Raw genomic sequence first — 22,745 nt, 5'->3', positions numbered from 1 at the left:
ATGGCATGGTAAGGACTCTCATACAATGGCGTATGTATCATAGATGCAGCTGCTAGGGAGACCATGGAGAAGTTGGAACCCAGATCAGGTTGTCCCCATCCCTGTTCCCCAGAAGTGGTGAGAACCAACGCAAGGTTTTCCCTCAACCAAAAATTACTAAAGTAGTTATTCCCAACCTTCTGTTTTTACTATGGGAGAGCCCCTCAAAAACTGTTCTCCTCCTGGGGACCCCCTACAACTACCCCATCCATCTTAATAGCGACAGCTCTTGCTGTCTTCTGGGGAACTCCTACCCAGGTTCCAAGCCAGATTGTGAAACACTGAGGGTCATACTTCTCTCCTAGAAATAATGGGAAGGGGATAAGCGGCACATGAGAAAAGGATCCCACATGCCCTGGAGGGGAAGGTGAAGGTTTACATCGGGGCGTTTTTAATACTTTCACTAGCTGGGCGTTCTGATGAGAAGTATCATCCACTTCTCTTCAGAACGCCCAGCTTCTGGCAGTGCAGACACAGCCGTGTTCTCGAGAGATCACGCTGTGACGTCACTCACAGGTCCTGCATCCTGTCAGACGAGCGAGGACACATCGGCACCAGAGGCTTCAGTTGATTCTGCAGCAGCATCGGCGTTAGCAGGTAAGTCGATGTAGCTACTTACCTGAAAACGCCGATGCTGCTGCAGAATCATCTGTAGCCTCTGGTGCCGATGTGTCCTCGCTCGTCTGACACGATGCAGGACCTGTGAGTGACGTCACAGCGTGATCTCTCGAGAACACGGCTGTGTCTGCACTGCCAGAAGCTGGGCGTTGTGAAGAGAAGTGGATGATACTTCTCATCAGAACGCCCAGCTAGTAAAAGTATTAAAAACGCCCCGATGTACGCACATAATACACGCCCACTTGGACTTTTACTTTTAAACACGCCCAGTTGTACTTTTGCAAGCCTCATTTGCATAACTACAAAAATGGTCATAACTTGGCCAAAAATGCTTGTTTTTTAAAAATAAAAACGTTACTGTAATCTACATTGCAGCGCCTATCTGCTGCAATAGCAGATAGGGGTTGCAAAATCTGGTGACAGAGCCTCTTTAAGAGCTTACTGCATACTTCGTTACATTGAGTTCATTGTATAAACAGTATGCAGTAAGCTCTCTCTAGTGGTGACTGCAGGCAGATATTTACTCTACTGTATGTCTATGCTGGGGATTTGGATCTCTGTAAAATAATAAAGCTCCGACCCCTATAAAGATATATTGAGACATCAGTACAGAATTTTGGTCCTACTTCAACAGCTATTCTTTACGGTTAGAATCGCTCCTGTAGATTATGACACTCAGCCACTATGCAGGCAATCTTCAATGTACATCTACATTAAATATTCATTTTTGGGGGGCATTTATACAGAAATAAAGCATAGTGCATAGAAATTTCCAGTCATTATTACCTACACCATGTTTTTAAATAGTCAGTAATAGCGCCACCAGTGGGCGTCCTGTGGTGGTGCAGCCGTTTTGCTGTTGGGACTACTTATAGACAGATGTTCTTATGATAATCTATGACTCGGAGCTCTAGGAAGCTTTTATCTGTACTCAGACTGTTATCAGCAGACGACTCAGCTGCTTCCGGAACACTTCACCACATCCTCCTGCAACGAATGTGTCTGCTGCATCATGGAGACCATGCCATAAGTGCAGATACTTCTCTGTAGGATTCCCATATCATTTACTAGGAATTTAGGACTATAAATAGAATATAACTTGGTGCCCCCTATGACCTACTTTATCCAATCATACCCCCCAGGTCTAATAGTTCCAGACTATTCCACTCCCCATATGGGATAATGACGAACAACAATATCTAAAAGATACATTGCTTAAAGGTGGCTATACATGTAATGATAAGAGTTAATAATCCGTCCTGAAAAGACAAACCTTAAAAGGAACACTCCAGGCAAATGTGTTATGCCGAATGCAGGATCTGAGGGGCGGAGCATGACAGATTATGGTGTTTTTTCAATTCCTGAGTCAAGCACCGCCCCTAAAGCCCAGCATAAGGAATAATACAATGTATTAGTTTTGCCTGGAATGTTCCTTTAATGATTATTGTTATGAACAATAGCAAGCTGTTTCATTGGTCGGAGCACTCATCCGTCATACTTTAAATGGGTACATGAGATTAGAAAAAAAGGGTTCTGTTTGAGAGAGAGAGAGAGAGAGAGAGAGAGCAAAACCTGAGCAAGAGAAAAGCTCCCGACGCATACGTTAAATTCCCGCTGTGACGAACGCCCTAACAGTTGCATCCGTCAACTTAGACTAGTCTGGTATCCGTATAACGTATACGTCATGAAAAGCTGTCACATGACACATTATCCATACAGTGGTATACGCAACCCAAAGATTCCCATGTTAAAAACGTATATGGGGCGGTGTAGGTTTTTCACAGTATTCACAGTAGTCTGCTAAATGTTGGAAAAAAAATGTGATGTGAAGGGGGTCTAAGGTGTTTGTGCTGGTGTCAACCAGCAGAATAAAAGGGACAAAATATTTATCGTTGATATGAGTCTGCCAATTTTCTTTTTACACATCTTGTACAAGATACGTAATATATGTACACAGTGGCTCCACCAGCAGAATAGCGAGTTCAGCTCGGGAGTATGATACAGGCTGTAACTCCGGATCAGTACAGGATAAGTAATGTAATGTATGTACACAGTGACTCCATCAGCAGAATAGCGAGTTCAGCTCGGGAGTATGATACAGGCTGTAACTCCGGATCAGTGCAGGATAAGTAATGTATTGTATGAACACAGTGACTCCACCAGCAGAATAGTGAGTGCAGCTCTGGAGTATAATACAGGATGTAACTCCGGATCAGTGCAGGATAAGTAATGTCATGTATGTACACAGTGACTCCACCAGCAGAATAGTGAGTGCAGCTCTGGAGTATAATACAGGATGTAACTCAGGATCAGTACAGGAGAAGTAATGTAATGTATGAATACTGTCTCCACCAGCAGAATAGTGAGTGCAGCTCTAGAGTATAATACAGGATGTAACTCCGGATCAGTGCAGGATAAGTAATGTCATGTATGTACACAGTGACTCCACCAGCAGTATAGTAAGTGCAGCTCTGGAGTATAATACAGGATGTAACTCAAGATCAGTACAGGATAAGTAATGTAATGTATGTACACAGTGACTCCACCAGCAGAATAGTGAGTGCAGCTCTGGAGTATAATACAGGCTGTAACTCAGGATCAGTACAGGATAAGTAATGTAATGTATGTACACAGTGACTCCACCAGCAGAATAGTGAGTGCAGCTCTGGAGTTTAATACAGGATGTAAATCAGGATCAGTACAGGATAAGTAATGTAATGTATGTACACAGTGACTCCACCAGCAGAATAGTGAGTGCAGCTCTAGAGTATAATACAGGCTGTAACTCAGGATCAGTACAGGATAAGTAATGTCATGTATGTACACAGTGACTTCACCAGCAGAATAGTGAGTGCAGCTCTGGAGTATAATACAGGATGTAACTCAGGATCAGTACAGGATAAGTAATGTAATATATGTATACAGTGACTCCACTAACAGAATAGTGAGTGCAGCTCTGGAGTATAATCCAGGATGTAACTCCAGATCAGTACAGGATAAGTAATGTCATGTATGTACACAGTGACTGCACCAGCAGAATAGTGAGTGCAGCTCTGGAGTATAATACAGGATGTCATTTAGGATCAGTACAGGATAAGTAATGTCATGTTTTCAAAAACATTTTATATAGATTAATTTTACATGTACACTTGTGTTGAAAGGTGGACACTATGCTTTAGGAGGTATCCCTTTATGGAAAAAATATACTAGTTGTTGCTGTGAAGCTTCTGTCCAGCATTCAGCAGCATAGACATGTTATTAATGTGAATGTGAGTGGAAACAGATCTATAGGATTTTTACTGCACGCAATTGTGTCGTATTTGTCCCTTTAAATCTGACATTTTTTACGGGTCAGTCTGTGGAGCAGACACATCTGCACGGCCGACCACATCTCAGGGACCATCATTCATGAATGGGAAAGGTTTTTTTTCTATCCCCCCAGGAATCTCAGACTGAGAATATTTCTTTATATAAAATTCTTCCTGTCTACTCTGGGAATTCTGCTGGAATCTTGGCAGCGAATGAAGTCATTCAGATTCCTTCTCGCACTTTCTGGGCTAAGAATAATGAGAATAAAAAGGTGGGAAAACAGAGAACAGAAAAAAAAAATCTCATGCTGTTAAAATAAACCAAACGGAACGGCTTTGATCTTTCTGTCAGAGAATATGTTGGGAAGAAAAAAAAAATGAAAAAAAAATTTAAAAAAAATAAATATATATAATTTTTTTTTTACAGTCCGGTAATCCAGATTATTTGAAAGTCCAGCACCTACCAAATCCTTTTGATTTTGGATTACCTAAATTTACACCAGCATGCACAAAGGACCCTCCTATGCGGACTTGGATTCCCAGAAGGCGGCCGGTAGATTGTTAAAGGGAAACTCTGTTTCCCATTGCAGCCATTTATATGAGAATTAGAATGCGAGAATTTTTTCGACTTTTTCTACAGAGCACCAAGTCGTCCTCTTCAGTCAAGCAGTAAAACATTCTCTCCAGCTCCTTCTTAGTTATAGCTGTTTTTGGGAAAGCTGGGTGACAAACAATATGGAGGCTATTACAGCGCCCACAGGGGTGGTCATCCACCTTTCCCAGATGCCTGAATACCACATCACATGCTTCTGTATATCTGGGTGTGCCCTTCTGGAAAGTTGGGTAACAACCCAGTAAGAATCCTGACTACATATATTAGCTTTCATCCAGCTTTCCCAGAAACAGACACAACTATAAAATGACTAAGTACAAGTTTTTGAAGTAGAAGAGGACTCCAGACTTTTTGATATTAGGATGTAACGCTTTTGCTTTTTGTCTGGTTTTTGACACAATCCAGTTGCAGCTGCTTGACGGGCGCGTGTGGGCACGGCCGCTCAGCATGTGTAGACGAGTCAGCGCCCTGTTTCTGCACAATGTATGACACATTTTGTGGAATTTGACGTTTCAGCATCGCAGAATTACCCTTTATCTTTAGATAGGAAACATTTGCATATTTCAAAGTTGACGATTTAAGGAATAATTGCATCTAAATTTTCTATGGTTCATTTGTGGTGGGCGCAACATTCATATAAGGACCAAAAACACGTTCAACTTCCCAGTGTTACTTATCCATGGAAACGCTTGTATCTAAAACATGTGTACAGTAAAATTCCATTAATCCGGCATTTGCTAGTCCAGAAAATCTGCTAATCCAGCAGGTGTTTCTAGCAAAATAATCTAGACACCTACTAAAACCCCATGCACACGACCGTTAAAATCGTCCGTAATTGCGGACCGCAATTACAGTCTCCAATTACGGACCCATTCATTTCTATTGTCCATGGACACCTTCCCGGGCTGCAGAAGTGTACCGCAAAAGATAGGACATGTCCGTTATTTTGCTTTTTACGGGCCGTGATCCCATACTTTGAATGGGAGCATGGGCCGAAAATGCGGGCGGCTGTCCGTGCCTGCAATCACGACCCGTGATTACGGGCACGGCTGTGTGCATGAGGCCTAAATGGGTTGTACCAGAATTGACAATTCTCACCTACCCACAGTATAGGTGATAATTGTGTGATCGCAGAGGGCCCCACTGCTGGGTGGCCCTACCGATCACCGCTCCATTCATTGTCTATGGGACTGACGACAACAGCCGAGCGTCGTTTCCGTCATTCCCATAGACTCTGAATGGATCGGCAGCGCGCATGCTCGAGCATCAGAGTTAGGGTATGTGCACACACACTAATTAAGACTCCTAGCATCGTACATCACTATGATGCTAGGAGCCCGGCTCCCTGCACTGAGTTCGGTCCGGGACTTCCGGCCGAAATACGTCCGTCCATTACGGACGTTAATGTGCTCGTGTGAACCCAGCCTTAGGGACCCCAGTCGCGATCGGCGGGGGGTTCCCAGCGATCAGACAATTAGCACCGGTCCTGCGGATAGGTGATAATTGTCGATTCTGTTAAACCCCTTTAGGCAGACGCAGATGGGTTGCCGACCGTGGACAACAAGGTAATTTGTTCTCTTAAATGGATTTGATGCAGCAAAGTAATAAACGGGGGCATAACTATAGTGGTTGCAACCGGGCACTGGAGCTTAAGGGGGCCAAAAATGGTCCCTCTGCCCCATATGAGGAGATCAGTAGTATGTGATAGGTGGGGGTCTGCTTGCAGATTTTGCATTGGGACCCAGGACCCTCTGGGACCAGACCCAGTTGGCATCACTTTGATGCCAGCTCCAGGCTCTGGCCTGCATTATTCATCTACATCCCATCTGCCGTACACGCCTGCCACCTTCTCCGCTGGCGCATAGGTCTCTGCTATCGGTTTCTACGTACTAAACAGCTGTTCTGATCCGGGGTCTGGGGATTTGGTCTATTTTTAAAGGCACAGCAATGTAAGACTATCAGTTGACTTAGTATTTACATCTCCGCCAAATCATTTATTTAACTTGGCAGGGACGCGGCATGCTGCGCTGCGGATGGTGCTCATTCTCGTTGCATTCCACTTCTATTCTGGAGATTTTTCAGCTTGTAATCACTGAACATTGTAAATGTGAGAATCGTCTACAGAAAATCAGAGATTGTTCCTTACATGCCAAAATCCTCAGTTAAGATAAATACAGACCCCCCGATCAGACAAGCGGTTCAATATTAATTTATTGTCTACTGAAAGCCCAGAACCGATTGCTATGAACCCTTATATCCCCTCATGTCCCATTTACAAAGGTCCAGGAAGCTGAGATATGAGGAGCTGTTTGCATGGCTTTCATACTATAAGTTTAGATGTCCCTGTACTTGCGCGTGACATTAAGTGACACTGATCACCGACGTCTCTATAAAATGAGGCTAGTAGTCCATTGCAGAACTCCATTATGTCTGTGACTCCATTATGACAACAATTACTTGAAAATTAGCGTTTAGACGCAGCGATTCCTTTATAACACGGATACCAATCTGATATTGGGAGGGCGATTACTCCCGATTGTGCCGCAAAAGGGTCTGTTGGACGGCACAAATCTAGATTATGTTTGATTACAATGGCAGCTAGCTCCAGTTGTAATGATGGGGATTGCATTCAGAAGACGACGACTTAAGCTGCGCAATTGCGGCCAGTGGTAGGCCTCGCTACTCGAATAACATGAAAATGCAGTCATGTGCGATTCTTGTCCCAGGAAAGCGTATGGATTACCGCCTGTCATGTGACTGTGGTAAGGGTACATTCCCGTAGTGTGGAATGATGCGCCAAAGAGCTTCACCATTACAACACCACGGAAAAAAACGTGGCGAGAATGTGGGCAAATAGAATGTACATATTTATAGACTCGGCCTTGCGTGGACAATCGTAGTAAGACCGCAGCCGCATCATCAACGCATACCGGGAACGGACCCCAAGTCTTTTCTGAGCGTCTCCTTGTCACATACACAATAGGGGATACTTTATCAAACAGGGGCATGGAGTCGGCAAAATGGTTAAAATTTTGGTAAAAATGTATCAAAATGGTGCACATGGCAACTCGCTAGCCAATTTAGCTGGCATATACACAAATATTTTAGGTTCTTAGCAAATTAAGTGCATTTCATCACTAAAAAAGGTGCAATAAGTGTCTATAACACATTATAAATTAGGCGCGAGCTACGTACTTCCGTTTTTTGGCGCAATTTTCTATACAGTTCTGGCACATTGCTTAGTAAGTCTCCCCTATTAGGCCTCATATATGTAAACAAATGCAGACAAGAAACTGGAGGTGTTGCCCATAGCGACCAATCAGATTAGAGCTTTTATTCACGTCTGAAAATGAAAGCAGCGATCACATTGGTTGCTATGGGCAACAGCTTCAGTTCCTGTTCTCACTTGTTTTCGTACATGATGCCCGCACATAAAATGCGGCGTCTGTCGTGCGACGGTCACGTGACAATAATGATACTTGTTACGAGCTGTGACAAACTTCACTATCAATAAATTTGCGATTGTATCTCGGATCATCACAAGAGCGGAACTGTGCAGCAATGGCGTTTACCCCCAGGCTGCTGCAAACACAGTGACAAAGATCAATAGGTTTATAGGTTTATATGTAATTTACATTTGCCCCCCCCCCCCCCGGAGAGGGGCCCCTGGCCATAGTCAGCTTTACCCCCCCGATCAGATGGGCGTTCTTATATGTAACTTTTCATAGACAACATACATCACATGCCCAAAAATGCAAAACATTTTCCAATGGAGTATTGGTCCATTCACTGCAACTGAAAACAGATATAGCAGAGCTGAGTTGGTCAAATGACAAAAAGTTGTGTGGCTTGCAGGTAAATTTACTGCAGTACTGGTCATAGACATAAGATAATATTATCTGACCAGACTTCACCTATTCCTCTTGGCTGTAAATAAGTTATATTTCTACAGAGGAGGATAAGCGGTTGTCGGTTATATCAGGCGCCGCTTATCTTTGGGGGTAACAAAGTTAGAAACAGGTAAAAATCCCTCGACAAGAAACATTAGGGATGGTTTGGATTTCCACATGTAATTATGGAATTATCAATGGATCCCATTGACATCAGCAGGATGCAGCTATACCCAGCGCAAAGATTTAAATGACAAATTCAGCTCTGCTACATCTGTATATCCCATTATCCTAAATGGGAATTTCCGCTATACAGCATAGTATGAAAATCAATACAATGACTGTCACTTACCATCATGCCTGTGCTTTTATCTACCGCCCTCTTCACTTTTCCATATGTTCCTCTTCCAAGGGTCTCCAGGAGCTGGTAGCGGTGTTTAATACTGTGCTTGTGATGGTGTTTCTTCACGGCACCTGACATAGGAGCAGCGTCTGACACCTTGAAGGGGTCACACCTGTCCCAACTAGGGGACCTCTCCTCTTCTTTTCTATGCCCTTTTGCTACTTTGCCACCCAACATGACCCCTTCCCCTGCATTGTGCTCCCTAGTCACACCTGTCATGGTGTCGGTCTGTCCTGTCAGCAGCGGATACTTCCAATAGTTGCGCCTATTAATAAGGCATTCTAAATAAATAAAAATTCTTAAATAATCTTAATAAATTAACAAAATATTAGAGATTTATTACCCGGTTGCAAATGTTGCATCTATTTTGTTGGCAAAAGTTGCTTTGATTGATACCTCAAAGTGCCCAAAAATGTTCTATATAGTGTTGCTGCACCCCTTTCCTGAGCATCTATATCCCTCCTGCATCCGTCTCCTCTCTGACCAGGCAGATATCTCCCCTCAGCAGCAAAATGATCTTCTTCTTGTTGTTGCTGAGCCCTGGTGTGTGAGCCCCGGGACCGTCAGTGCACTGAGCTGTGAGCCTGGCCTTGCATTCTCATAGTATGACTGGGAGGAGACACATTTGGGTAATGGGAGAGGCCTCCTCCCCGGCTGGATGACTGATGTTACAACCACATCTTGTACTTGTACCTGTTGCTGCTGCGGGGAGTTCAGCTCTTCTCTTCTGGGATGACACATTCTTATAACACTATATTATGAGGTTATATTGTGACCGCAGTGCAGATATGGACTGCCAATTATGGTAATGTAGCTGCAGATATCAGTGCGAATTATTATAATAGTAGCCTTAGTACCCATTGGCGTAACATGAAGCTCCTTGACACCAATGCAAAATCTGTAACAGCCCCCTCCCTCCCACCTACCATGGGCCACTTATAATACTGGTGTCTTCTTATGAGGGATCTTTGGGTCCCCTCATAAACTAGTGCCCAAGTGCAACTGCTACTTCTGCGCCCCTTATATCTTGTGGCATGTCACTGCTTCAACTGTATCTGCGTTCTCAGGACACAGACACTGTTGAATCCAATGGTGGAGCAGGGAGCCGTCAGCTCCCTGCTCCACCGTTTACTACGCAAATCCAGCGAAGAACAGCTTGGCACAGACAGGCGTGATTCAGTGACGTCATCGCGCCTGCCTGTGCTGAGCCACACATAGCACAAACCGGAGGAGCAGAGGGATCTCCTCCAATCAGTGTGGAAACGGGATAAGGTGAGTATTTTTTATATTTTTTATTAGGCACTCTAAAGACATTATACTGGGTATCGGGGGCACTATGGGGCATTATGGGTATGGGTGCAGCTATGGGGGCATTATATTGTGTGGGGAGGCACTATAGGGGCACTATACTGTGTGGGGGCAGCTATGGGGTATTATGCTGTGTGGGGGCTACTATAGGGACATCATACTATGTGTAGGAGGCACTATGGGGGCATTATACGGTGTGGGGGCACTATGGGAAATTATACTGTGTGTGTGGGAGGCAGTAGACGGGCATTACGCTGTGTGTGGGGCAGCTATGGAGGCATTATACTGTGTGTGGGAGGCAGTATAGGGGCATTATACTGTGTGTGGGAGGCAGTATAGGGGCATTATACTGTGTGTGGGAGGCAGTATAGGGGCATTATACTGTGTGTGGGAGGCAGTATAGGGGCATTATACTGTGTGTGGGAGGCAGTATAGGGGCATTATACTGTGTGTGGGAGGCAGTATAGGGGCATTATACTGTGTGTGGGAGGCAGTATAGGGGCATTATACTGTGTGGGGCATCTATGGAGGCATTATACTATATGTGGGAGGCACTATGGGTCATTATACTGTGTGTGGGAGGCAGTAGAGAGGCATTATATTGTGTGTGGGGCCGCTATGGAGGCATTATACTGTGTGGGGCAGCTATGGAGGCATTATACTGTGTGGGGCAGCTATGGAGGCATTATACTGTGTGTGGAAGGTACTATGGGGCATTATACTGTGTGGGGGCACTATGGGAAATTATACTGCGTGTGTGGGAGGCAGTAGAGGGGCATTATACTGTGTGTGGGGCAACTGTGGAGGCATTATACTGTGTGTGGTAGGCAGTTTAGGGGCATTATAGTGTGTGGGAGCACTATGGGGGCATTACACTGTGCTTGATACTGTTTGGGCTGAACTGGGCATGTATGGGCAGGGATTGGGTGGGGTTAGAGGCGTGGCTTAACGGGAAAAATTTGCGATCTGCGCACGTTGCAGCCGTTGTCCCTCTTTACAATATTTGAAAGTTGGGAAGTATGAGGAAAGTGATTGCATATTTTAAGGCAATATCGCCCATTTTTGATAGTTACGGTTGTCTGAAGTTGACAATCCCTTTAACCCCCACCTGTGTGGAGTTCACATTCAGTAGCTTTTGAACACCAAGCCTAGACATGTGTCTGACACCATATATATATATATATATATATATATATATATATATATACATATAATTAGGACAATACATATATTATTGAGGCCATGTCATTACTGACCGCATTCTCATCTTCACGAGGGATTCTTGGGACTGGTTGTAGCAGTGACATATAGCGGATATAGGGCATAAGATTTGTCTGCTGCCTCCGTGCTCTATTATAATAAATTCTCCTACATCTATAGGGTACAAGTCTGATAATATCATATTACGGAAATGGGGAAAGTTCTCCAGTCACTAAACATGAGGTGGTGGATCTATGTGTAGTCTGAGGCGGTGGTGGACTGTACATGTAGTCACACGCCGTCATCCAGAGGACAACTAGTCAGCCATAAACAGTCTGGATCAAATATAACCTCCATGAGTCTTTCATTTGATGCAACGTTCCTCTTACTCATACACTAAATGGATTATACCGGTCCTGAGCAGCCGATTGCGCAACGTATGGGGAAATGTATGAGAAGAGGATGAGCTGGAAGACAGATTGTGGGTAAAGTCAGAAATAATGTGAATGAAATCAGCCAGATGACACAACAATAACCCCCCCCCCAAAAAAAAAAAAAGTCAATGTTTTTGGGGACTCAATTATACAGAGTATGATCCCACAGCGTCAAAGCTAAGCTTTCCTTCAGATTCAATTAGGAGCCCTATATGTTAATACCCTGGCCAAGGCAGAGTGTTGGTGCCCCCCTATTTGCACCCTTTGTTATCAGAGGTGTTACTGGATTTATGGAGCTCTCCGCATGTTTATACAATACATGGAGAAACCATAGCATACACTTCATGGGCCCCAGATATGCCAAAGATATTGCCTCTACGGTACATGTGCTCTTCAAAGTGTTTTACAAAGGTTGGCTGCCCTCCTCCATAGACTTCCTGGGTAAAAAAGGGTTAAATGTAGATATCCCATACATGTCTGATTGATGGAGATCCCGCCTCTGGGAACCCCACATATTAGGAGAAGAGGGGTCCCCCAACCTCTGTTGGTGGCATCCAGATGGAGAATGAAGGGAGAGGTGGTCATGCATGGCTCTATCCATTCTATGGGAGTTACAGAACCAGCGGAGCAAGCATGCTCAAAGGGGTATCCTCAACATATAGATGTGGGTTCCAGCTCTGGGACCCCCACGTCTCTCCAGAACAGGCATATGGTTATATTGTGAATACCCCTTTAAATTTCTAAGGTTGGAATTAATATATATTTTTATAGGACAACAAAGCAGTGACACAGAAAATTCTTCATGGTTGCCTTGTATGAGGCGCGGCTTGTTCACGGTACTTTTGTGCCACAAAATAAATTTTGTAAGCACAAAATAAGTATAAATGTAATTATGTGACACAGAATATTATGATTTCACATCGAATACACTGATGTAAGAGATATTATGTTTCTGTGGCCCAGCTGACATAAAAATTATTGTGACCTACACTATAGTGTATTCTGTGTGACAAAATGGTATGTTGTGTCTGAAAATGCTGTTCTGTGTCACATAATGATACTTTGTAGCACAAAATCAAAATGTTATCCTGTGTCGGGCACATACACACTGGCACAGAGCTATACATCCGCCGTGCACTGCTCTGCAGGTCCTGTCGGACTCTTTCTGTATGGTCACACACGGCGGATATGCTGTGTACACAGAGTTTCCGCCGCAGGGAATTCCGAACAAAAAACTGCATCAAATTGTGGTGCAGTTTTTCAGCCAGAATGCCCGCTGCGCAAAACTGCACATAAATAAAAAGTTTGATACTTACGTAGCCATGGCGACGCATCTCACAGACCTCTGGGTAATAATAAGATTATTTTTTTTCCCGAGTTGCATTTTTTGCGGCGGAATCGCTGCTTTTCTGCCGCAAAAAAACGCAACATCTGCTATTTGTTGCGGGTTTTACCTCCCAAATTCAATGGGGAAAACACGCAACAAATAAGCAGCGATTCCGCAAATACAATTGACATGCTGCAGATTAAAAAATGAGTGTTATTTCCGCTTATCATTTACGCAGCGTGTGGATGAGATTTGTTTCATTCACTTTGCTGCTACTGTTATATGCTGCGGATTTTCCGCAACAACATCTGTTGCGGAAAATCCGCAGTATTTACGTGTCATGTGAACTTACCCTTTGAGTACAGAGTATAAAATAGAGTAAGGCCGGATTTACACGAGCGTGTGCGTTTTGCGCGCGCAAAAAACGCTGGGTTTTGTGCACGCAAAAGGTACTTAACAGCTCCGTGTGTCATCAGCGTATGATGTGCGGCTGCGTGATTTTCGCGCAGCCGCCATCATTATGACACTCTGTATGTTTGTAAACAGAAAAGCACGTGGTGCTTTTCTGTTTTCATTCATAGTTTTAGTTCTGTTGCGCGAATCATGCACGTCCCACGGAGGTGCCGCCGTGTGGCATGCGTGATTTTCACGCAATGGGTGCGTGATGCGCGAAAAACGCAGAAATATAGGACATGCGGTGAGTTTTTCGCAGCGGACTCATGCTGCGCAAAACTCACAGACTGTCTGCATTGCCCCATAGACAAACATAGGTCCGTGCGACGCGCGTGAAAAGCACGCGCGTTGCACTGACGTAATACACGTTCGTGTAAATCCGCGCCGACAGATGCTCAGAGCAACATCAATTAATCCAAATGATCAGAACACTCCTGATTATAAGGCCAGGATCACACACGCAATTTTAATGCAGTTTTTGGTGCAGTTTTTTTTAGACATACACTGGTGTCTACACCGGATAAGGAAAATTTCTGCAGCAATTCTGTTGAAAGTAGCAGACTTTGTGCGGCGGCAAAAACACAATTTCCTGCGTTTTTTACTGCAGAAAATGGTGCGGATTTTGCTGCGTTTTTCTCAATGTTGGGGGATGTCACCTCTGAAAAACGCAGCAATTCAGTCCTCATTCCGCAGCAGGAATTGACATGCTGCAGCACGAAAAATACGCACCGCAGGTCAATTTCCAGTCTGAATTTTTACGCAGCGCGTGCATGGGATTTGTTACATCTCACCCACTTTGCTGCTACTGGATTCTGCAGCGTATTTTCCATCCGCAATTCCGTACAAAAAATACGCAGCAATTCCGCTATGTATGGACAAGTCCAAAAGGAGATGCATCATTTATGGCTTTGTACATTTTTCTCCCTGTTTGATCCATTTCTGGCTAAAAGAAAACAGACAAAAACTGCACCAAAACTGCATGTGTGATCCTGGCCTAAAATGAGCGATTCAAATTATTTCTAGATATTGAGGAATTGCTATTTAAGCCGTTCCCTCATTTGTTTTCCTTCCTGGGACATTACTTACATTACAACTGTAAATTCCTCTCTTTTGTTAACAAAGTGCTCAATAATTACAACCATTTAGGTCTTGGACGGGGAATTAATTTTCGTTAATGTCATGGAGAATTCCTTGATTTATCTGGAGCTGATCCTCGACCACAAGCACCTTTATGTTCTGCCTTTGTGCTCTTTAATGATTTCTGTCTGCTCTTTAAGGACAGCTGTAGGCCATAGGGATAAAAGGTGAGTCAGGGAGAGGGTCGGGGAGAGAGAGGCACCTATTGAGACACAGCTGGGTGCAAAACATCGTCTACAGCCCCGGGGCCGGGAGCAAATTCCAAATCCTTTTCTCACTGCCGAAGAAAGTGCCCATTGTGGTCGCAGCAGACAGCTGTTCCTGCCAGAAATCAGGGCACATCAAGGGCACACTCCACCAAGGGAATGCATGCAAACCTGTCCCTGCCCGTCCCAAAACTTCTTGGGAAGTTTTAGATTTTTAAGTTACGTTATGATTGTACGTCGTGCCACTTTTATTCATTTATTTCTCTTTGTGTTCCTTTCTGGCGTGACGTTATATTGGATATTTTAAAGGACGTGACCAGATCAACATTCCTGGAGTCCTGAGGGGATAATTACTGGTATGTTGTTTTCAGGGGCAAGGTTTTTTTTTTTTGGGGGTCGGATTCCAAATTGCATTGCAGCAGACGAAAAACGGGGGAGTTGAATCTGCTCAAAGCCATAAAGTGACCATATTTTCGCGTCTGTATCACGGGGTAATACTCCGACCTCGTGTGGTTCTCCTGCACCAAACTTAGATCACCATAAAACCCTACAGTGATTTCATTTCGCTTAGGCCGGATTCACACGAGCGTGTGCGTTTTGCACGCGCAAAAAACGCAGCATTTTGCGTGCGCAAAAGGCACATGACAGCTCCGCCGTGTGCCCTGTTCATATGGATGCGCGGCTGCGTGCTTTTCGCGCAGCCGTCATCATTGTGACACTCCGCTTGGATGTTTGTAAACAGAAAAGCACGTGGTGCCTTTCTATATTCATTCATCCTTTTCACAGCTGTTGTGCGAATCACGCTTGTCCCACGGAAGTGCTTCCGTGGGGCATGCGTGATTTTCACGCACCAATTGACTTCAATGGGTGCGTGATGCGCGAAATACGCCCAAAGAATGGACATGTCGTGACTTTTTCACAGCGGACTCACGCTGCGTAAAAATCACGCAACTGTCTGCACGGCCCCGTTCGTCTGAATAAGCCCATAGGGAGACCCGTGGAGATCCGGGTGTTTTGGCCATAATATGGACACTAAAATACCGTTGTCTGAGACCAGCCTAAGGCTCATTTACACCGGTCAATTATCATCATGATTTGTTGGTTTCCGAGCGAAAGGGATCGGCAGCGTGAGCTATAAATGTCACTCGTAGCGACATTTACTTTTATGATACTATCGCTGCGTAGTGAAGGCTCTTAAGGATGTGGTTGTTAGACGACAGGGTATTAGAAAATGGGTTTTCTAAATCAGACAATCCCTTTAATATTATTAGTGGGTTTATAATTATTCTTATGATTATTTTCCATATGACACTTTTAAGATTGTTTTTATATTCTGTAAAAATGCTCCATTGTGCTACAAAACAATGTAAAACAACAACCGAATATAATATTTTTCTTGGAAATAATAATCACTTTGGAAAATTTCGTACAGAACCATTTGTTCTCTGGGCTCCTGAAGAACGGAGTCTGTATTTGCTTGTATTGCCTGTTTATTGCTACGACTTGAAGGAGTGTTTGTAGAAAGGCCACGTAGCATCTGCCAAACATGTGCCGTGCTCTCCTAGGGGCCGTCATGGGCCCCGGCCAGATCCCTCTCTCTCTATTTTTGTTATTTTTGTCGCTGGAATGAATTGTGAGCTCTTTATTGTGCAGGGAAGGCTCAGGGGTGATTTGCTGCTTGTGTTCTACTCGAGGACGCGTTCCCCGGTGGCACATCTTCGCAGCGTACTTTCCCGAGATCATAACATCACACCATGTCCTATCTGCCTTCATTCTTATACACACTCCTTTTCCCCGAATTTGAAGTCATCTTCCCTAAAATAAAATCTGGAGGTGTTATTCTCAGAATCACTGGAATTTTTGTTATACTTGCTCAATACTACAACATTTATATTCTACTTTCCATTTGCTGCCCTAAGGCCCCATGCACACGACCGTAAAAAAAACTCCGCAATTACGGACCTGCCCGGTTTTATTGGCCGCTGACACCTTTCCGTATCGCTACGGATAGGTGTCTGTGCCGTAGAACTGTACCGGGAATTATAGAGCATGTCCTACTTTTTGGATTTTACGGGCCGTGCTCCCATACTTTGTATGGGATCACGGCACAAAAATGCGGCCCGCGGGCTTGGCGGCCGGTCGTGCCCACAATCGCGGGCCGTGATTACGGGCACAGCCGTGTGCATGAGGTCTTAGGATCTTTAATCCGGAGATAGGCAAGCTACAACTACATCCTTTTCGTTAGAAGAGTCCACTGATCACAAGGTGTCCTGCGGCTGGAACCCCCAGTGATCAGCTGTAATCTGTAAGGGAATCTAACAGCGCCGCCACAGGGGAAATTAGGAATTCCACAATTCTCATTGAAGTCAATGGGCTGTAAGTGTAATGTATGGATGTGTCGGGTCCTCCAGAGCAAGAGAGGATCTTTGTAGCTGCTCTTCGTTTTGGCTAATAGATATGGGTACCTTTTTATAAACTTAAAATTCCCTAATGATATTTTGATAAATCTACCCCAATGATCAGGGCTCAGAAGAGTCGTAAAATACGTCTCATTTACTAAGGACAAGCAGCCTTTTTGCCACAAAATATTGATGTATACAGGAGCGTAGCTCTAGGGGTGCAGAGGTAGCAGTCGCACCTGCTGTGCTCTCGTGCCTGAGGGGACCCAAAGACCCATCTGCCCCAGTATTCTGTATAGCAGCAGGTAGGTGGTGACCTATCCAGTAGCTTGAAGCTACGCCTCTGGGTGTATATGTACACCGGCCATGTGGTAGAGAAATGTTTGCCTAGCAAGTTGTGCCAAATATATTATGCCGCAAGCGACGTTTTGATGAATTTGGCGCTATTTGCACCATTTTCGCCAATATATAAATTTGTACCACCTACAGGACAAACTTCCCAAATCTGGCCGGTCCTCTTTATATTTTGTACCATTAGAAGGATTAACTACATATCGAACACCAAATTAGGCAATGACTTTCCTGTCCCTTGAGTTTATGCTTCAAGATCTTTACTTCTTGTAAGACTTCAGCAGAGGGAGATCAATCTACACATTACTATTATTACCACTATCATTATTGACAAGTTGGAATTACTTTTGGCTTCTCCATTATGACCGGTCAATTCTCGGCGATCACAAGGTCTACAGAGAAGTGTGGCCCTCAGAGCGCTGACAATGGCTTTAATCCTCTGCTGATAAATGTGAGGAATGTACGAAGAGAAGAATGTGACGAGACTCTCTTGGTTGCCTTGGGATTCACTCAAGCGTGACCACAACCTTGAACCCCATTCTGTTATTTCTTAGGACCTCAAATATGTAACTGCTCAATGCAAAGTTCATATATTCCCTCCACTGCACATTATGGTAATTGATTTATAATAATGCCCCGTTAGAATACAGCTGTGCTAAATGACTCCAGCTTAGCTGCATTGTCTATTGACAGTCTGAGGTAGTCTGAAATCCACCTTCTGTCATTATAGGCTCAGGCTGCTGCTATGTTTCTCCTCCATGCTTTATACTGTAGCTCAGCTTGGCTACTGTGTGGAAGTATAATGTGCCCCGATCGCCGCCTCCGTGTACTTACCTGTCCCGACCGTCCTGGTCCACGCTGCTCTTCTTCTTCCTCCTCGGCGTCTGGCAGCTGATCTCTCTACCGTTTCTCCACTTTGGATCTTAGTGTGCGCACGCTGATCCTTGGTCTCCTAAAGGGCCAGCGTGCGCCAAAATTCTAATTCTCAGTTGTCCCTGATATATAAGCCCTTCCCTTTCTGAACTCATAGCCAGAGCAATTTGGTTCCTTAGTGTATCTCTACTATCTCATTTTTGGATTTCCGTATATTGATCTTTGCTTATTTTCTTGATCATCCGTGCCTCCCGCCTGCCCTGCTGACCATTTGTTACATTACCCATAACGTACCTCTGCTGTCTGCCTTGAGGATTTGTTACTTAACATGTAAAGAACCTCAGCATCCTGCCATAAATTTTTGCTCACCAGACCACGCCACACCAGTTACGTCACCCATCACCAAGGGAGACTACTCCTGCGGTTCCTCTGCAGCGAAGTCCACATCCCAGAAGTTAAAGGGTGAAGACCAGGGATTCCCTTAGATGGCACTCCCCAGAGTAGCCCCAAGTCAAATCCCTTGGTGACAAGGTGGGTTCACATTGCCCGCTGCTGGCCCATTGATAGTTTATTCCGCAGGCTCCATGACAGGAAGCTCACCACAACCTCCGTAGGAAAATAGTGCATGGATTGCTGGGCGCTGATCTGGTCTTCTGGCTTTGATGGCTTCTCATTGGCGCCCCCTACACCATCTATCACCCAGGGCACATGCCCCAACAGTCAGCACCTAGTTACACCCCATTCCAATTGTATTAAAAAAAAGCTCTCTCTGTCTCCCACCAGACTAGTTACTTCCCTGCACGGCTAAGCTGTTAGGGGTGTGTCTGACAACAAGCTTGTTGACTGATTCCTATAGCAATCAGCAGAATTGTGAATGCAGCTCTGGAGTATAACACAGGCTGTATCTCAGGATAAGTAATGTAATATATTTAAAAGAGTGACTCAACTTTTTATGACATTTTAAAGCTGAACATTTGCTACGGTGTCAGATTATTATATATGTGTATTATATAAGGCTTCCTGCATACCACTTAGCTGACCGTATACAACAAATCCATGCAGCTCAGCTGACTCTTCAGCCTGTGGATCCTCTGGGGAGATGTACGTATTTCCAATGAGTTTGCAGCACTGTCTCCAATCATAGACCAGTTAAAGGGCCCTGGCGACAGCTGACTTTTCCCGACATGTCGGCCAGTCATCAACCGGTAAGGACGGTGCCTAAACACGCTCAAGTCTGGATGTTTAACTGCAGCTGTCAAACCACCTCGTCACTATGTAATATACACACAAGGAATCTGCACAGAGCATTTATGTAACCCGCATAGTTATTGGCATTTCTCTTTCACACATTTTTAAGTAAAAGCTTCATCTTGTGAGACAAAATTCAAAGAATGTCCCCACGTTCCTTAAAGGAATGTTGTGTTTCAATGTAACTAAACCTAAGTACTCAGTGAAAGGGATTCAGGAGCTCGGTGATTGCTGTAATAATCCTTTAATTATACCAGTGAGATTATTTAGGGATTAGGATGAGAAGACACATTGCTTTTTGTCTGGGTTCTCCTTATGGGATATCTTGACAGTGTATCCAGTGCAGGCTAAACAGTGACCATGTATCTCGCTGTCCGCTACAATTCTGTGCTGATTTATTTTATAATACGTCTTAATACAGCTTGTTTTCTGATATACACCTCCAAATTTCCTGCTTTCCTTCACACAGCCATAGAGTAAAATTATGGCTACCTTTCGCCACCACTAGATGGAGCTTACTGTCTACAAATTTATTATTAAGTTCAATGAGAGCTGTATAAATCTGTATGCAGTGAGCTCCCCCTGGTGGCGGCTACTGGTAGCCAGAATTTTTAAAATGTAATCCTATGTGTAAAGGGGATATATTTGGAAACAGTATTTTCTATTTAAAGGGGTTGTCTGGTTTCATATTGAAGGTTCCCAGGTGACAAGTTGTGAATAATGTCACATGGGGGCCACATTCTAGATTTTGCTCTGGAGCTCCCTTCTTCTGCTTGCCTACGTGACAGTCAAGGCTATATGTTTTTCTATCCTGAACTCGCTCATCATCATCATCATCATCATCATTGTCTTCATCATCTTCAATCATCACCGTTTTATATGATGCCCCTTTAAATTCATTGGGCAACCATGTAATACATAGCCACACTATGTCCTCTAGACTCTAGACGAACAGGTTGTACCTACCCCTTTAAATCTGGAACCCTGCTAAAATGCATCATGGTCCTTAAAGAGGCTCTGTCACCAGATTTTGCAGCCCCTATCTGCTATTGCAGCAGATGGGCGCTGCAATGTAGATTACAGTAACGTTTTTATTTTTAAAAAACGAGCATTTTTGGCCAAGTTATGACCATTTTTGTAGTTATGCAAATGAGGCTTGCAAAAGTCCAAGTGGGTGTGTTTAAAAGTAAAAGTCCAAGTGGGCGTGTATTATGTGCGTACATCGGGGCGTTTTTACTACTTTTACTAGCTGGGCACTCTGATGAGAAGTATCATCCACTTCTCTTCAGAACGCCCAGCTTCTGGCAGTGCAGACACAGCCGTGTTCTCGAGAGATCACGCTGTGTCGTCACTCACAGGTCCTGCATCGTGTCAGACGAGCGGGGACACATCAGCACCAGAGGCTACAGATGATTCTGCAGCAGCATCGGCGTTTGCAGGTAAGTAGCTACATCGACTTACCTGCTAACGCCGATGCTGCTGCAGAATCAACTGTAGCCTCTGGTGCCGATGTGTCCTCGCTCGTCTGACACGATGCAGGACCTGTGAGTGACGACACAGCGTGATCTCTCGAGAACACGCTGTGTCTGCACTGCCAGAAGCTGGGCGTTCTGAAGAGAAGTGGATGATACTTCTCATCAGAGCGCCCAGCTAGTAAAAGTATTAAAAACGCCCCGATGTACGCACATAATACACGCCCAGTTGGACTTTTACTTTTAAACACACCCACTTGGACTTTTGCAAGCCTCATTTGCATAACTACAAAAATGGTCATAACTTGGCCAAAAATGCTTGTTTTTTAAAAATAAAAACGTTACTGTAATCCACATTGCAGCGCCGATCTGCTGCAATAGCAGATAGGGCTTGCAAAATCTGGTGACAGAGCCTCTTTAAAGGTTTTCTCTATCTGTCTCTCCCTTTTATTCTGATTCCTTATACACAGAGATCTACATAGGAGAGGGGCCGCACTGCATAAGTGACACGTTCCCTGACTGCAAGAACAGGTTAAATCCTGAGGAAGTAATAGACCCCCAGGGGATTTGTCAGGTCAGGTGCCCATCCTTATGTTATTTATTGCCCCTCCTCCAGTAAGCGGGGGTTTTCCTGTGTACCCCCTGTAAACAGAGTCTGGGTATGTAATTTATTTCCGGAACAGAACTTCAAATTTATCTGATAATCTGGAATATCAAGAGCAGAAGACCGGCCAGAAGGAATTAATAAAAATAATACGTAACAGTAACATGATTTATTTTAGTCTTCCTGGAAGTTCCAGTGCTGGGGGACGACATTGGCGGTGCCATCCCAGGTGTAGGGTGAGGAACACAAGACGACTTGTGATTTGAGTTGCGCAATTTCTCTGACCTTAAAGGGGTTTCCCAATACAATTTATTTTTTATTTTTTTATTTATTTTTTTAATCACTGCAACGCTTCTCAATTTATCTATTAATGCGCCCTGAATATCGTTATCTACATTTTTATTTTTTAATTTACCATTATTCTCTTTTGTATACAATAATAGGTTTGTTTACCTCTGTGTGTTCGTTGTCTTGCTTTTCCAGTGACGTCAGGAATGACGTACCCGTACATTGAGCCAACCGGAAAATGGAACTCCGAGCATGGACGGGCTGGCGCCGGAAGTAAGGATTTTGCTACTGGAGACGTATCACGTGACCAGCGCTGGAATCCAGTGCTAGAAGATGAAATCAAAACGTAAGTATATTCCAATTTACATTATTTTTCTATCTATCTATCTATCTATCTATCTATCTATCTATCTATCTATCTATCTATCTATCTATCTATCTATCTCTATCCTCATATCTATCATTCAGGAATGGCATTTTCTGTATAATAGAGTGCCTGACCCCGGTGGTCTTCTCCCTCTGTTTCCCATTATCCCTGTGCTGTAGTCAGTTATGTCTCGCACACATCCCGGTT

General features: G+C 44.2%; 2 protein-coding genes across 2 annotated transcripts in view; one reads left to right on the top strand and one right to left on the bottom strand.

Annotated features, from left to right (window-relative positions):
- The window catches only part of LOC142656788 (NUAK family SNF1-like kinase 1), a 34,491-nt gene extending 25,060 nt beyond the window's left edge, over positions 1-9,431 (bottom strand). The window contains exon 1 of the mRNA XM_075831684.1: positions 8,821-9,431. Coding sequence (XP_075687799.1) covers positions 8,821-9,090 — 270 coding nt within the window. The 5' untranslated portion in view covers positions 9,091-9,431. The remainder of the gene's footprint in view (positions 1-8,820) is intronic.
- The window catches only part of PRRT3 (proline rich transmembrane protein 3), a 296,142-nt gene that overhangs the window by 151,645 nt on the left and 121,752 nt on the right, over positions 1-22,745 (top strand). The window lies entirely within an intron of this gene.

This window comes from Rhinoderma darwinii, chromosome 7 (genome assembly GCF_050947455.1).
Source record: "Rhinoderma darwinii isolate aRhiDar2 chromosome 7, aRhiDar2.hap1, whole genome shotgun sequence".
Lineage (NCBI taxonomy): Eukaryota > Metazoa > Chordata > Amphibia > Anura > Rhinodermatidae > Rhinoderma > Rhinoderma darwinii.
The sequence above is the reverse complement of the archived record's forward strand: the minus strand, read 5'-3'. Positions and strand labels throughout refer to the sequence as shown.